The 18,292-nt window shown below is 36.3% G+C and overlaps 1 protein-coding gene across 1 annotated transcript in view; it reads right to left on the reverse strand.

Annotated features, from left to right (window-relative positions):
• Positions 1-18,292, reverse strand: part of LOC130572122 (laminin subunit alpha-2-like) — a gene marked incomplete at its 3' end in the record, with an annotated part of 148,196 nt that overhangs the window by 58,625 nt on the left and 71,279 nt on the right. Inside the window, exons 3-4 of the mRNA XM_057363573.1 lie at positions 6,240-6,410; positions 2,051-2,163 (exon numbers count right to left, since the gene is read on the reverse strand). Of these exons, the coding sequence (XP_057219556.1) occupies positions 2,051-2,163; positions 6,240-6,410 (284 nt within the window). The remainder of the gene's footprint in view (positions 1-2,050; positions 2,164-6,239; positions 6,411-18,292) is intronic.

An 18,292-nucleotide genomic window follows, 5' to 3' on the forward strand; every position in this document is an offset into this window, starting at 1 on the left:
AAATACTTCAGTCTCACACATGAAAGGTACTAACAATAATTTTTACTGTCACATCATTTGGTCCATAGGTTTTTGGTTTTTTTTAAAGAAATAAAGTACACCAACTTAGAAACACAAGAATTACACTTTGTTAAACTTCACTGAATTCTGAGCTCTGGACTAAGTTAAAACTAAGTTTGATCTCAAAATTGTATGTATGAGTACACAACAAGTMTCAATGCTCTGCCTTTCATTTCCTTTTCTTTTTTTTATTTCCTGACAAATGTACTTTGTTCAAGCCTCTATAGCTGATAAAYAGCTACTGTCCTCCTTAAGTATGGTTAAATGAGAAAGAAGGGAGATAAGGACTGACAGTTTTCAAGTGAAACTGATAAACCAATAATAAGAAACTGAAATAGAAAGCTGACTTAAAAAAAAAAAAATCACAGAGGAAGGGGAATCTCTCTCCAGTGAGCCAAAGAAAGGACCCTATACCTCTTTTCTTAACACCTGCAAAACAGATCATGACACTGTTTCCCACAGCATTCTCCTGGAGAAATTGGCTGCTCCTGGCTTGAAGATGTGAACTCTGCTGGGTAAAGAACTGTGTAGATGGTTGAGCCCCGAAAATGGTGGTGAATGGAATTACATTTATCTGGTTATTGGTCATGAATGGTGTTCCCCAGGGCTCAGCATTGGGGCGAGGCCTGTTTAACACCAACACTCATGATCTGGAGCAGGGGATTGAGTGGTCCCTTGGTCATTTCACAGATGACACCAAGTTGAGTGGGAGTGTTGATCTGCTGGAGTGTAGGAAAGCTCTGCAGAGGGATCTGAACAGGCTAAGACCAATTGTGTGAGTCAACAAGGCCAAGTGCCAGGTCCTGTCCTGGGGCCACAACAACCCCATGTACAACAGCCTTGGGAAGAGCGGCTGGAAARCCATCTGGCAAAAAAGGGGACCTTGTCAAGCTCTACAACTGCCTCAAAGGAGGCTGTAGCAAGGTGGGGTCTGTCTCTTCTCCTAAGGAACAAGCAGCAGGACAAGCCTCAGTGGAGGTTTAGATTCAGCGTTATGAAAAAAATCCTTCACAGAAAGGGTTCTCAAGTATTGGGACAGTTTGCMCAGGAAAGGGTGGAGCAACCCTGCCTAGAAAGAACTAAAAGATGTGTAGATGGCACTGGGGGACRTGGTTTAGTACTGGGCTAATGGGTAGACTCCATCTTAAAGGTCTTTTCTAAACTAAATTATTCTATATTTTCTTTGCTTCAAGTTGCAAACAAATATGGGCCAACCATAAATTAGAGAAGATTTTAGCRGGGGGGTTGTTACCTACTTAACTGAATACCAAAATTTCAAACTTTAATAACACAATAAATAAATTTAGTAGCAGGTAATAATTCAGTATTTATCAAGCCAGGGTAAAAATAAAATAATTTTGCGTCTTCCCTTAAATCCTCTTGCTTACATACCTAGAACATAGSCAGTATTTTCATAAGCATCAAATGACTGCATCCTGTTACCTCTGCCAAGAAGACTCTATTAACAAAAGTCAATTYAAGGATCTCATCAGGAAAACTCCTCTCTTTCCCCAGGCTGTCCCTCAACGTAACCCATCATGTGCACCTGTTGCCTGAACCATTTTTATTGTATTYAAGCCTTTTTAATATTTTTTGTGCATTTAAATGCATAGCATGATGTTACTGAAACAAGAATAGCATTCTGAACATAAACTTTTATTCATACTATTTTTTTCCCTGAATTTTTTTTTTACATTTGTCTTTAAAGAACCAAACCAGGAGATACTGTGAAAAAAACAGTGAAAATATAATGGTTGAAATAATTTTATGCATGACTTCATAAAAATATATATGAAATACCTATTTTTTATTTGGCGTATTATGTTACAATAAATGGGTCAGTCATATCCATACAAACTAGAGAAAATTATAGGAGAAACTGATCACATCTTCATATTTGAAAGCAACAYAGAGCAAAAAATAAGATAATCCAGRTGATCTATCATGCAAGAAAGAAAGCCTTTTCAGAAACTAACAAATAGAAGCCTACCTGTTGGAGGTCCAATGTAATGGTCACATAATGATACTCAATTCCATTCTGGATGCTAGGGCTTTGCCACCAAGTGTTCTTGCCATCAATTGCATTTGTTATCGGGTGTCTTTCTGTTAGAACAGCAGAAATATATAAACAAAATTCAAAACTATTAGAAGATTTCATTATTTTTAGATCTGAACTCTAGATTATAGGACAATTACAGAACTAATGAGGCAGGACTTAAAAAAAAAAAAAGAATTAATTAACTTTTCTTGTGTTCTTGGGGCACCAGTCATGCATATTATTACTCAAATACTCTTATGTTAGTTGCATCTAAATGCAGAAAGCTGTCCTGATGCTATGGRAAATGTAGGCATCTAAATCACAGGAAGTGAACACTTCCTGTACTCTTCCATAGCTTCAAGTACTGCAAGGTCATCAAATGTTGCAACAGAAACAATGAATCAAAAACCTGAGATATGGTGTACAAGGAAAGCAGAGATTGAAATAATACTGGTACTGGCATTTCTAAGCACATATGGAAATAATTCAGGAAATAATTCACAAATCATTACAGAGGAAATGATTCAGAAATCATTRCAGAATTCCTCAACTGGAAAATTTTCTGACTCATATACATGCATATAAAGAAGGTTTGTTTGGTTATGATCCATATCAAAGTCCAAGATGCATTATTTTTCATGTCTATATTTACTCTGCTGCAGTGTCCCATATGAATCCTAAATAAGAGCAATACRAATTTATTAACAGAATTGAATTTTTCCTGAATTTCAAGATCTTCAAATTATYGAAGTTTGCTTACTTAATACTTCAATGTTATTTAGACTCAACATTTCCAGGCTATTTTTGTGGTCAATTTGTGGTTTTCTCCTGTATGAAATGCAGAATAAAAMCCCCACAATTTGAAAAGGTACAAGGATCTATATTTTGAAGTCCCTAATTGTCTAGAGCAAACCTGTACATTATGAAGAAAATAACCCAAAGGAAATTCAAATATAGTAAGTTTCTTCGATGCAAGTTCTGCTAGCAAGAACAAGAATTAGAAGGAAACCTTACCCCTCTTATTAAGGATAACTTTCTAAAGGTTTTCTTGGTTTAAAACTGGAATATGATTCACTATTAGCTAGGCCCAGAATTGCAAACAATTAATTTATGAACTGAATAATTTACTTATTATTTTAATTATTACTTAAATCAACCAGCCAGATTGACAGTCTTTGTATTTCTGGTTTTTTTTTTGCCACATCAACCACATGTAGAGGACAGGAGTCCTAGCTCATTTAGGGGAAGCAGAATGCCTGAACATATTTAAAGACACAATTAAAAAGCTTTGTGGGAGTGAGTGAAGGCATAAACCTTAAATATTGAAAATGCCAAAAATTGCATTTAAATATTAGATTATTAAATGGCATTAGTGGGCAGCAACATTTGCAAGTTAGAATTCTGGTACTAYAGCTGATAAAGCTACTAGTAGCTTTATCTTYATATTGAAGAGAAAAGCAAAAAGCACCCTAGACTTTACATGCTGTCAGATAMCACAGCTCTGATCATTTTCTCAAATCTTGGCTTTAAATGAATGGTAGCAAAAATCAGCTGTAAATCAAATTCAAGGCTCCTCGGTGATTGTGACAGAAGCTGTCTAATTGGAAATTTTGATCTAAGTCTCTTCAGATTAAATTGATATAAAGGTAAACCACCAGAAGGAGGATTGGGAGATGAATCAACAATTAACTGTAATCACCATTATGAAAGTTTAATCATAATTAATTTGAAAATTGATTAATTGCTGGCATGTTTTGATTATTTAAAAGGTAAGGGGGGAAAATACAATATTTGTAAAAAGGACTGGGCTGCAAATGCAGTTCAAGGACCAATCTCCCTGATGGATGGCAAGAGGGAGAACTTAAGAGAGTGAGCCCATCAAACTGTGCACTTTAATTCAGACTCACATGTGATTAACCAGGGAATTTGTGTTCATTTCCTACTACAGTAATTAAGGGGAGGCACTCCAGACTCACACATTCYGGCAGGATCATTTAAAGTCTGGTTATATTACATGGTTCTCCTATTAACAAGCCATCTCTGTTTAAACAAGGCACTTCCCTTCACCAAATGAACATTTGAAGGTCTTAAAATGAGATATGATTGTCAACAAAAGATGAGATATTATGAAGCTGGGCAGATTCAAGTTTAGAAGAGAGTAGGAACAAGAGGAAAGATAGCTATAAATCATTCAGATGGGTTTTTGTATGTATATATTATTTGTGTGTATATATATATATATATAGTGTGTATGTATTATTTTGTATATATATATATTTGTGTGTATGCACATTTACTAGTGTACATTGTCTGATATCATAGACAAAGCAGCATCTCTGGCTTGATTTTTTAAATAATCAAACTTCATAAAGGAAAAAAATTGGTGTAACGTGCATGTGACTCTAAATTCCCATCTGTAAAACAGGAAAGTCTATTGCACGGTCGGAATGCTTCCAAAAACTGAATTCTTCTCTGAGTGAAACACACTGCTATCATGTAATTGGATGTGACTACTGCTAAAGAATCATATGACCTTCCCTCAGAAGGTGGCATTTCCTGCAGTTAAAGAAGTCATTGAGACTTGGAAAACAATCTGGAAAAAAAATTGGTTATAACTGTCTTCAGATAAATTAGTAGTATATACTGGGCATATTACAACTACCTTCATAAAGATAAGATTATGAGCAATTTAGCAGGAAAAGAAAGCATATGAGGTTTGTAATCCAACTGTCAGTGTTGTTTCACCAATTTAAAGGGGAAATATCAAAGTAAAAGATGTGAACAGGAATATATGCTTTTCTGAAGCAAACCTGGATCTCTCTGTAGTGCTAGTAAGAGCTCAGGTGAATTTTAATACATATTAAAGCCCCTAGAGAGAATTCAGAGATCTGCAATGCACACAGTTAGGTTTTATCTTCTAGAACTCTATGAGGATAACAAAAGAAAAGACAGCTTAGTTCAGAAACTAGATAGAGCATTGCCATCAACACTCCATTAATCAAGTAAAATACTTTTGTTAAGAAAAAGGGAATAATTCCTTGTATTAGCTGAACTTAGGAAATACATAACGTAAATTTCTGCAAGGAGATGAAGATTAGCTATCAGAAAAACACTTTGTTTTGAGTGATGAAATTAGTGAGCCACACTAGAAAGTGTGACCATAGGAGGAAGTTTCTAAGGAAATCCAAACAAGCTTCTGTCTGGGAAGCTACAGCCACAGATACTCATCCTGTCTAGAACTAGCAGACAGATTAAATGTCATCCTTTTTTTTTTTTTTATCCTGTGGTTTTAAGCACATGCTTAAATGTCATGAGGTATAAATGTATCTGAGCTAAGTTTTACAGGGACACACTTGGAAAATAAAAATGTCTTCATGCTTCTGTGTCTGTGCTTTTTCCAACATTTTATCTATTCCATTAAAAGCTGTCTTAAGTATCCCTACACTCTCTACCATCTATGCCATGAAAAGCGAATCATGTTAAAGCTGTTCATGTCTTTCACTGCAACGTTAGATGAAATTAAACTTGTATGACCTGACTAAGAAATTTTCTCAGTTCTGATTTTCCCAACTGCCAGAAATAGACATGTCTGAAGTACACGATAACAAATTCTTACTTGAAAACTGATTTTGTTTCCAGGTAGTCTTTAACAAAGCAGTGTTAACAAAGATCAATTTTAGTATGAAAAATTAAGCATTAAACCAAGAACCAAGCAGCGCTCCATTACTTTATTCTGTTTTTCTGTCTCGGTGAAACTGAATTTACTGGAATTTCAGATGTTGCTTAGATTGGCCAAATGTTCAAATTCCACATGTAGGTATGTAGGTAAAATTCAGTCATCTGGTTTTTATTCATGGTCGGTGTATATCAAAATAATTCAACAACAACTGTAGATACATTTTTTTTAATCTGAATTAAGGTGCTCTGCTTTTCAGTACCTGAATCAGAAAGTTCAGTGGGAGGAGTATCCATATCAGATTTAAATTCCTAAATACCTTTGCAAGAGACGGTTAACATGATTTTAAAAGAGACACACATTTCACAGAAATTGGGCTGGTGAACAAATGTTTTGTTTCCTGAGTATCTCCACCCTTTGGAAAAAAAATCTTTTAAAGGAACAAAATTAAAATGGTACACATACGATGTGGAATCTTGCTCCTTTGATCACAAATGCGACACTGAGGGTTCTTTACAGGCTGTCCAGGTACATGCTCGACGAGTTTGCAGTACATTTCCTGCCCCTTTTCTCCACAGGTAGCATTGGTTGTGATGAGAGCATTAGTAGCCAGGTTCAGCACTGCAGGAAACAGTCCTGCAAACAAAATAAGATAAAATCATAAACAAAAGCAACAGAGGCAAAACCAAGGTGAATTTAGCAGAATARTCACAAATGAACATAACAACTGTTACAACATTAAAGCAGAAGCCTTCAATTTCAACAGTTATGGAAGTAATAAAGAACAACTTCAGATGTGTATCCAGAATTGAGACATCAGAATAAAGCCATTATACTGATGGGTTTCTCCCCATTCTTCTAAAATTCAATTTGCTACCTTCTGGTTATATCATGAACAACAGCAGGACGCCAAAGGAGAAAGTAAAGCAACATACAAAGCATCATAAAATTTTATTTTTCACAAACCAACCTTGTTTTCCTATCCAACTGGCCATTGCAACATTGTACACAAAGCACCTATGAAAACYCTTTCTTCTTTTCTGCTTTCATCTCCATGGAAAAGCTTTTCTTCACAGAAAGTAAAGCAGCACTTGTATTACACTGTATTACKGTTCTGCTTAGGACCTCATAGACACCTTTGTCATTAGAGCAGCTGGGTAATTCATCCAGCAACATGAATAGCATTTGCCATGCTTCTCTTTCCTTGAGAAGAGAATCATATATACGACATCATATCTTTTATGGTAGTRCTGTTGTTATTTTTCCAGGTGCACATGCTGAGTGATGTATTATAATTCTCATTCAGCACAGCATTTAAGCACGTCTGAGTGCTCTGCTGAGCCAAGTTATATGTTGCAGTAAGCTATAAAGATTATAAACCATATGAAGAACATTCATTAAGGTGGGTTACACTCCTCCCCACTAAGTACTGATCAAAACCTTTGAGCCATACTAAAATTGATCCATGGAGACAAACTGCTACAGTGTGTTGAACATATACATTAGTACTCCTTGCATTAAATCAATCCATTTTGCATCTTCAAAAGCATAATTTGCCATGGCTACAGGTTAAAAAAAAAAAAAAACCCAACCTAAACCAACCAACCAGCCAAAAAATGGCTGATGTATGGACGCTTGGGATCACTTTTAGATTCATTTTATGACAATTTTAACCAGTCCAAAACTCACTCTTGCAATTCATTCAGCTTCTAACCCTATTATACTATTATAACTTTAAAATAAGGCTTTAATAAAAACTGAATTGGTCATTACTGTACTCTGATAAAGCTCCCTTTATAATGGCRTTTCTTTTTGTCCTCCACAAAGACTGGACACCACTCTTCAACTGATTCCTTTCAGTCCTTTAACAGCAGTCTCATGCTTGCCTCTGCAATTAACCTGTGTGCCATTTAATTACCAAGCTTGGCTGGTCATGGTACAGCTGTCCTTTGACATTGTGAGCCAGTGACTCTCACGCTCACTTTRAAATGGTGTGTAAATATACTGCCTGAGCAAGAGAGCCAATTTGTTACTACCCCGTCCAATTTGTAGTCAATCAATACTTGAGATTTTATTGATCATGTAGCTTGTTCCTTCTGTATAGATTAAAGCTCATTTTCATCACATTTATATAGTTGTTCTTGTCTTTTTATTCACTGCATTCAGTGATATTTTCTGCCTTCTGTGAAGGKGCCACATGGTAAAAATCTGTATAAGCATTAGCACAGTAGATGAATTAATAGCTGTGGAACTTCCTATGTTGACTGACAGCCTCATTATTCTCTTTTTAGGCTGTACAAAGTTAATAGTGTAGAAGCCAGTAATCATTTAGTGTTAACAAAGAGTCTGGCATTTGGTTTGGAGCTAAGTATTTTAAGCCCTCAAAAGTGAACCTTATACAAAGGACAGAATGATCTTACATGCAAAGAATTGTAGTACACGGCATCAGGAGAAGAGATCCTTCAAAAAAGAGCTAAAAGAGAGCAATGAAAAAGCCTCCAGATTCACACAGCTATAAAAATAYTACCTGTTCTATGCCTATCACAAATCATACCATTGTTCTAAGTTTTAACACCAACTTTAAATGTAAGACACATAAATAAAGTGTACTTAAGAAAAGCACTTATTGGAACATAACTTCACCCTTAGGTCACCTCTTTTATGTACAGAGCAGCTTAGGGCAAAGCTACCAAAAGAGTCTTGCCTATAATCAGTACAAACGCAGGCAACAAAACAAGTATTGGGTGTTTCACTAAAGTGCCCATGCCAAGGTGCCAGCACGTCACAGAGAAATGCTCCACACTAAACTCCCCACAGCCTCAGTGACAGGCAGAGAGCAAAAGATGCACATTACAGTCAGCACTTCACCTTTGGTATTGATTAATTCCTCAGCCCTGGGGTTTTAACAAGTTAAAAATTACAATTAACAACTACATATTTGAATTTTTTTGGAATAATTTTATTTCCAAGGAGCAAGGCATTGGGCTCAATGGACCTTCCAACTCAAGGTATCCTATGATTCTACAAAACTCCTTCGTAAAGCCAAAACTAAGGCTTTGCTTTAAAAGAACATTTGACGTTCAAACCTGATGGAATGGAGGAAGCAATATTATTCATATTGATTTCTAGCAGTTACATATTGATATATATATACACAACAGAAGCGTAACAACAGGAATACAGAAGACAAAAGCACTGTCATGAAACTTTTAGCTAGGCCTTTTGAATATGAAATAAAAATGTAAAAATGTGTATGCTTATGATGCTAATATATCTGGTCACATTTTTTAGATTCACATCTTAGAAATTCATCTTTCAATCATAAGTGCCCAGGAAAAAAGCAAGAGACCTCTAGATAACACAGCTACTTTTTTTAGAGAATTTTCCCTTGTTTTTCATGACAATAATGACATGAAACCAATCTTTTAAAAAGGGTGTACTAGTTTTGTGGATCTGCAATTCAATTTCCCAATAAATTTTAAAGTTTGTTGTTATTAATCCCATCCTGAATTTTATGGGCATTCCCCAACAAATACTTCCAAAAATATGATCTGCTGCTAAAATCACAAAGAATTCTTCTTTCTTTATTGCCAAATGCTCTTCGCAAACATTTGCTCCAGTGCAAAGACAGGATAAAATGCCTCTGTGTCACAAACACATTATCTCTATTTTGTGTAGCTCAAGTGCAAGCAGAAAAATTGTACTCCCTTCAACTGCCATCTACATCAATCTTTTCCTCCTTTGTGTCACTGGCAAGAAACATATTAGCATTCATTTCTATTTGTTAAAAAATAACAAAATTCCAGCAATTACATGGAAGAAACTGGTAGAAAAGATTGGCTTTTTAATTATGAAGTGGTTTTAGCAACTTGGGTTCAATTTCTGGTGGTCAAAGCACTACTGCTGTGTGAAGAGAAAAAAGAGTATCAGATTCTCCCCTGTGAAATGGGTATGGTCATCTTTCAATTTTACACTTAGGTTTTTAAGCATGGAATATACTCCATGAAGCTTTTAGTGCATGGAACCCAACAGAAAGTTTGTTTAGTGTTGACAGGTGATTAAACAATGAAAGGCAAATAACACAGAAATTAATCCAATTATTTAAAGTGGTGTACAATGAACAGGTAATCAAGCATGCTGCTCAAATCACTAGAGAATTAGTGATGATAACTTTAGCATGTATTGTCAACAGAAATAGTTCTAGAAAAAAATGGTAAAAGATAAAAGCAGCAAATCAGCAGGATTTTCTTTCCCACAAACTCTTATGTACTCAAGTTTTTCACTGCCACTGTTCTACTTAAGTAGGTGCGGTATCAATGTACTAACTACATTATCTTTTTTTTTTTTTTTTTTTTAATGGGTCCTGATCAAAACATATCTAGATATTCATCTTAAAGATAAAAATAGTGGCTCTTTCGGGTCTGTGTTTTTTTTTTTGCAGATGCCTCACAAGTTATCCCTTATCAATACTAAAATTCTCTGGAGACGTTGGGAAGCATTAAGTTCAACACATTTAGACTAGCAAACAGACTTTTACAAGATTCCACAAAGGCCATTAAAGGAAGGAAGCCATCGTAACACATGAAAGAATGATCTCTCATGAGGTCAGAAAGGCAAATGAATAACAGTCGAAAACCACTGCAATCTTTGCCGAATCCCGTTTTGTTCCAACAGATACATAAGTTGTTTAGAAAAGAGGATAAAAAGCAAGATGATTGCTTATTGATTATAAAAATTATTCAGAAAAATTAAAATAAGGCTAGACCAGACAGTGGTTGAAAAATTTCACAGAACTGTTTGTCTAGGCAATAAAATGGTATATGAAACAAAGAAATGGAAATTAATACACAGGGARAAAATACGATTGCCTCTGCACTAGCTATTATCAGTCCTGAAAGAGTTATTATTGATATTTCAATGAAAATATTAGCTCAAGGAATAGAAACAACATGTCATTACATTATTGCATAAATCCATCTGTACTGACAACTCAAGTACTATATGGTGTTCCTTACTTCTCATCTCCAAAAGGATATTGTTAAGCTAAAAAAATGAAGAAAAGTGTGACAAGATCACAGCTGTGTAATGGCTTCTGAATACAGATAGAAATAGGCTATGAGTTTTCTACTGGAAAATAAACTGATTGGGAGATGAATAAAATTATGTAACTGTATACAAAATCATAAATGGCTTTCGTAAGTAAAGCTTTGGAACACGGTAAGTCTAGCTCTCCTTGTACCACAAACTGAAGGTGCTGAGTCAACTTATCAGACAGTTTTCTTCACTGATTGGGATTTTCTTCCTGTTTATAAACGGAACTGCATTTCAGTATGTTAGCAATTAAATTCTAGAATAGATTAATAAATTATATAATAAAATATTTTTATTCCAAAGGCAAGAATTGATTAAAACCCAATTAGATTAATACACAGAGCAAAGGTTCATCTGTGGCTGTTAAAATGAATGGCTTGTGTTGTCAGTTCAGAACATCCTTAAATCACTAACTGTTGCAGGGTTTTACCCAGGGAGATATCAATGCACTTTCACATTTTTCCTCAATACTGCAGCTAGGTATACCTACAGGTATAGGTACCTGTAGTTTTTTTCTTATTTAGGCTGATAGCATGTACATCCCAACATCAAGGTCCATCCAAAATGGAACAGAAACCATGATCTTAATTTTGTGTGGTATTGCTAAGGACACTGTAATGTTTTTGCTAATACTCATTTCTTTCACCAGCCATTGTCCTCTATCCTACTTCCCATTATTACCTTGCACCCTTAGAGGACTCCTCAATACTTACTCCACAGATCTTATTCTTTAGATCCTCTATAGAACGTTCTCTTGAGCCTGACAATTTCCTTGCAGTTTTCTCCAAAGCAGTATTACCTAATAGGTTTTCWTATGCTTTCCTTATTTCACTGCATAAAGGAAAGTAACAGCCCAGCTTCATGTGTTTTCTTTTACCTACTTTTTATGAGTTCCCATCAACCTTCAGCTCATATCTGCTCCATGAGTATCAGTGGAATAAAACCTACCAATCTGATGCCTGGCACCCTGCCCTGTTTTGTCATGCCCTATTACCTACTTCTCTGCCAAACTGACAGATTTTCCACATGCTTTATTRCAATAGTGGAGATCAGCAGATGCAGATGAGCTACACAAGTAGCAGGTACAAGACATTTTCATAAAGCCTGTCAGTAGCTGAATTCAGTCTCATTCTCACTGTCACTCCCCTCTCAAACAGCACTGTTTGATTGACCTTCAGAGCCCACTGCAAGACTTAGTTGATTTCCCTAGCAGGGCGAGGATGGAGGGATTCTAGAGGGAAATCAAAGATATTAACTGCATCTCCAGCTGCCAAATGGTGATTACAGGTTCATAATGAAGTGGGGATAGTCACTGGGGTGAACTACTTTTAAAATGTGTCAAGAAGCAGCTAYAGTGAAGGAAGGGTACAGGAAACAGATATGAATGTAAACAAAATAATTACCTCACACATTAGTGTTCCTACCATTCACCAGTTCTGACACATTTTTCTTTCTTTCCCTTCACATAACCCATCAAGAATTGGGTTTCAATCCTGTTTCAATCACATCTCTCTCCCACACCTACAGGGCAACTGGTGGGATAGGTCTCACTGGAAGTACACTTACAATGGAAACACAGTCAAGGAACCAAGACCAAGATTACAACCTCCCTTAGACTGCTGCTACTGCATGGAGGAAACAGCAGACATCTAAAATGGGACACAAGGAACCAAAACAGGTGATTGATAGGAGATGGAAGACAGCAGCAGAGMTATTTGCATGGAGATGAAGGAAGGAATTCTCTTAGTGGGGAAGACTGGGAAGAGAGAAGAAATTTGGAAGAAAGACCACTGCAAAGATACTCACAGAGCCTGCAATACTTCTTCTTGACAGAAAATGATTGGCACACTAAAATTTGCATTCAGTATTATTTAATATCTAGACTGTGATTACACAGTGATAAGATCAGCATCTCATTTAACTGAGGGTAAAATTAATATAAATAATTGCAGTGCCTGCACGTACAAACAAAATGTTAACTTTAAAAATTCAGTATTGATTTTAATAGCTTTTTTTAAGTACTTCCAAGAGAGACGACAAACTTTGGTTTACCAACTCTGGGATTCCTTTGTGTCTTTTTAAAGCATTGGAACAGAGAAAATGTTTTTCCCCTTCAAAGAAAGCTCTGTTAAGACCTGCATATTCCTCTTCTCTCTTCTAAACAGACCAGTATTTGGCACTGCATACTTCCTTCAATCTTCTCAAAATATCCCTAGTCTCTTCAAAGAAGCAAATAAAACAGTCTGCCTAAATATGTCTAACTTTTCAAGCCAATCTTCCTAGTCTACAGAGCACTTTGAAATGTTCGTGCAGTCAAGCAGAGCTGTTTGCCACTGAATTTGTACTAAAAAGACAAAAGAGAATATGTCAATTTCCGATGTTCTAAGAAGTGTCACTGGAAAAAGAGAGACTTGTCTGCTGCAGCGCAGAGCTATGCTAGGCTGTGGGAACACAGTRGGGAGAAAAAACTGGGACAAAACAAAACAAAATGTTGCAGCACTGAATTGCTTCCAGCTGTGCACAACAGGGAGTAACTTAATGCACTCTATCCACAATGTAGATGAATACTTTTATACAACTAGAAAATAAACCCAATTTGAAGAAATAGCTGTCCAGACACAACAGAGCATGCAGACTGAAAAAAAAAAAAATTGACACTAGGCCTATTTGTCCAAAGGAAAACAAAATGGAAAACAAATGTTTCAGTACCCATTTATGTCAGTTGCCCCAAATCACTGTACATCACAGTACTGTTCGGTAGTCAGCCTTTTTTCCTTCCAAAAGAATTGGAAAGTAGTTTCTGATGTTTGGTGGTAGAGATGGCTTGCTTTTACTTAGGGGTGATTTTCTCTATTCATTCTGAGCAACATTACACACACCCTCSTGCATATTTATCTTCCAACACAAAAGACAAAGTATGAAACACTAACCTGAAGAAGCTTGATAGCAAAGCTGACTATAATCCTTACAAAGTAACAGACACATCCCAGAAAAGATATATTGATTTTCTAGCAATATTGCTTTGCCTCTCCACAGCTCACAGCATTGAAAATCTGTAGGGACTTGGCTGATTTTAAGAGAAAAACTTGGTCAGTTTTACAGACTGGAGACTGAATGGAAAAATTGCTACTGGCTTACCCCAATATTCTATTGTATGAAATACATAAGCATGTTCCTTTCTTTGTAATGAATTGCCTTTTTTCTCAGAGCTGTCACAAAAGGTTGTTTTGCAAAGGAGAAGAGGAAAAACACAGGTGAAGATAAAATCCTGTCTCCTTGACACCCATGGCAGAATTCCTACTGATCAAAAATCTAAAGCACAAAGACTTAATGGACATCTCATTTTCAAAGGTATTTACATGCCCAGTTGAGTCAGACACCCATGATTTTTAAATGTATTTTCCCTCTGTTTTCTGGCAAAAATTTTGAAGGGCAAAATCCCAGTCATACAAATACCTTATCAGGAGAAAGAATACACTATGCATAAAGAAGCAAGCAGCACTGCACTCTTTACAGTTAATTCCTTTTATTTTTTAACCCCATGATCTTCATTAAAAGCTCTGCAATGCAGGAGTATGGTCCTGGGCARTGAAGCAGGCCTAACGAGAAAAAGTAAAACAACTTCTGAGAGACAATAGCATTCTGCAAACAGGAATTCTCCCAAATCACATCTTCTGTTCTTAGATAAAATACATCAATTTGCAATTTTCTCGAACTGCAGAAAATGGTTAAAAACGTCCATTTTTATTCCATCCCCACAACTGAATGGGTCTCCATATGAAGAAGACACTAGGTTTGGTTTCCCCCAGTCACGCACTTCCCTCATTTGCAAAGACAGGGTGAGACACAGATTTGTACGATTTGTCTATCCCAGTTTTATCTCACTGAAGGAAAAAGGAAAAAAGAAAACATGAGAGTGAGAAATGGGAAAAAAAGTTAAGTCAGAATTTCTAAAAGGTACGATAGAGCCTGGGAAAATCAGAGCATCTAGATGCAATTTACTGATGACTTTGGTCTTCACAAATTATTTTGCTTTATCAAAAAAAAGCTCTGCTATGCATTGTCTTGGACACTAAAGAAAATGAAGCATATTACTATTTTAGCCATAACTTCAAAATCAATGTCCATTGAAATTACACAGAAAGGTCAGAATTGTGCCTTTGAATCTCCAGCACTGTCAACTTAAACAGAAAGACAGATTTATGCTGTGTTCTTGTGTTCTTACAAGAGGTAAGAAAAGGCATGTTATGGAGGGTCTTAAGAGTCATCTATCTATTCATTATCATCTAACTGACAAAAAAAGTCCAAACTGACTCTTAACTGTATGAAACCAAAGAGCAAATGGAAAAACTGATCTTACCATATGCAAGAGATTCTGTGCACTTATAYTTACCCTGAGGATTCAGATTTTAATAGTTTAAAGTGTTTCAACTGATGAGCTTGAATAAACATAAAGTTCAATTTTCATCCTTTGAACTGATTTACTTCTTGCTATTCTGCTATAATGCTTTACAAACACATACTGATAAGGATTATAAATTTTCAACATATTCTGGTAAAATGTGAGATCACCAATTAGCAATTTCTATGCAGAGTTCTTAACACTGTCTTCAGAGGATTAGAGAATCACTGAGGCTGAACGGGACCTCATATCTAGCCTAAACCCTTGCTCAAGTAGCAGCATGAGAGCAAGTGGTGCAGGACTGTGAGCTGAGTTTTTAGTATCCCTAAGGATGCAGGCTTCACAGSTCCTCTGGGTTATATATTCCACTGTTTGACTACGCTTAMACTAAAAGAAGTGWTTTCTTCTGTTTAAATGGAATTTCCTGTAAACTGATTTGTTCTGGTTACCTCTTGTCCTGTCACTGGGGACCACTGAAAAAAAATCCTGATACATACTTACACATGTTGATAAAGTCTCCTTGACATGTCTCAAAGCCAAGCAACCCCAGCCCTCTCAGCCTCTTCTTAATAGAACAGACTTCAATTCCTTAACCATCTTCCCAGCCATTTCCTGGACCTGTTCCAACATGTCCATGTCTCTCTTGCACTGAGGAGCCCAGAACTGGATTCAGATTCTTCTCTGGTGTGCTCTCATCACTGCTGAGCTGACAGGGAATGATCACCTCCCTCAATYGACTGTGGACAATAACTAATGCACCCATTTGGTTTTTTTGCCACATTGCTGGCTCATGCTCAACATGTCCACCAGGACACCCAGGTCCTCCTCTGCAAAGCTGTTTTCCAGCCACTTTGCCCCCAGTATTTACTGGTACTGTGTTTGTACTCCCCACATGCCGGACTTTGAGATTCCTTTTGCAGAACTTCCTGAGGTTAGTCCATTTCTCCAGCCTCCCACTGCTCTTCTGGCACAGCCCTGTGGCGTGTCAGCCACTCTGTCCAACCTACCAAGGATGCACTCTGCCCCATCATGCAGGACCTTATCAAAGATGTTACACGGTAATAGCCCCAGTATTGACCACTAATGCCTGCCTAGTGGTCACTAAGGMTCGGCCCCCAGGTGGACTTTGTGCCACTGACACAGTCATTGGGACCTRTCCATTCAGTTGTTCATCTACGTTGCTGTCCATTAATCTAACCTGCATTTAATCAGCTTTTCTTCGAGGATGCTACCAAGACAGTATCAAAAGCCTTTAAAAAGCTAAGATAAATAACATCCACTCCTCTCCTTTCCTCCATGACTTCCTTGAAGTCTGTTACCTCAACACAGAAGGCTATCATCAGGCTGACAAACTGTCCTCCAAAAAGTCATGYGGTCCTAAACTCAGTGTTTTAGCTACATTTTAGCTACATTCACATTTACAATTTTATGTGCATGTTACTTAAACCCATGCTACACAATATCCTATTAAAATGAGAACTAATTTGCCCTTCTCAGATTATACTGTAAGGCCAYACACCTTTGATCTGTTCAATTTCAATGCATGTAAAGCAAAATCAGCGAGATCAAGGCCTTCAGTAATTACAGTATGAAGGCAGAATGCCAAATGTATTTTTCTTGTTTTAGACTCTCAGCTTTCCATAGAACTGAACAGGGTACCTGTTTCAKTTTCTTACTGGCAGTAGTCTGAGGCATGAATTAGCTGAATAACTGAGAAATACTGCAAATAACAAAAAGTTAATTTGCATATTAATAATATATTATAAATATATAATATATATTATGTAATTATATATAGTATAAATATATAATAAATACATTGAAATATATTTACTATATTTAAGTGGAAAATTAAATTAATTGTATGAATATTACTACTATGTGTTGAATCAAGAAACTGTTCAGTTATTCAAGATTTACAAAAAGATCTTATAAAATAAAATTTTGATCATTTTTTGCCATTTTAGAGTATTCTTTTGTTCCAGTACACTGAAATAGGTCTTGTGTGTCACCTAAATTTTGTTCACCCTTTGCTACAAAAGGGCTCCTAAATAAATGTAAGAGTTGTAGTACTCTATTTATGTATTCGTAAATTATATCTATGCAATATATACAGATATGCAAATATGATAGACAGTGTGTCTGTATCTGTAGTCACAGTAGCACRTTTAAAAAGACTTCCTTTTTCATGAATAGAATACATTCATGATTTCAATATATTTCAATATCTATTTTGTGAGAAAGAATATTTAATAATACTTTCTCCATGAGAAAAATGGACAAATAATTTCCCTGCCTTCCATATATCTTGTCCCCTTACTTGCACAGTGACCGAATGGAAAGATCAAACAAGGTCTGAGCAGATGGCTGTCAGCAAACCAATGACAACTTAGCATGGTTTAGAATTAGGCAGAAAACGTACAGCCTGGTATACAGTTTCTGCTTGTAACTGCCAAATACATCTGGCTTAGAATATAAGCCAGACTGAACATCCCTATACATACTTACTTTATCATTCATGAAAATTAAATTATATCAGTATTTCTTAATACTTCTCTATTAAAGCTGTGACTATCTGCATTAGTGGAAAGCCTCCTTTTCTTCTTTGTGAGAGTAGACCAGACTCAGACCCATCACAGATGTCACATCTTTACATTCCATTAAAATCCGTCAGAACTGCAYGCAGATGAATCCCTGCACATTGCTTTAAAAATGCATGGGATGACACATCACAGAAAGGAATTCTTCAGGTCTTCCAATAGGATTTTAACGAGCTTCAGTGGTACTACTGTCACTAATATGACATTTATTTGCATGATTAAAGGTTTAGCAATGGACTCTCAGCTGGAAACAAATGGTTTGTTTTTCAGAAATATGAATCAAATGCACATCTCCTGGGTTTTCTTTTGGCTGTCCTCACTATTCGGAAAGTTAGCAGAATGCGCCCCTCCCCTCATGCGTGTCCCCCGCATTTATAGACAGCAACAGCTTTTTATGCAGCTTTTCTGACGAATAGAAACTGCTT

The sequence above is a fragment of the Malurus melanocephalus genome, unplaced genomic scaffold, assembly GCF_030028575.1.
Source record: "Malurus melanocephalus ecotype Western Australia unplaced genomic scaffold, MMel_1.1 scaffold_29, whole genome shotgun sequence".
NCBI lineage: Eukaryota > Metazoa > Chordata > Aves > Passeriformes > Maluridae > Malurus > Malurus melanocephalus.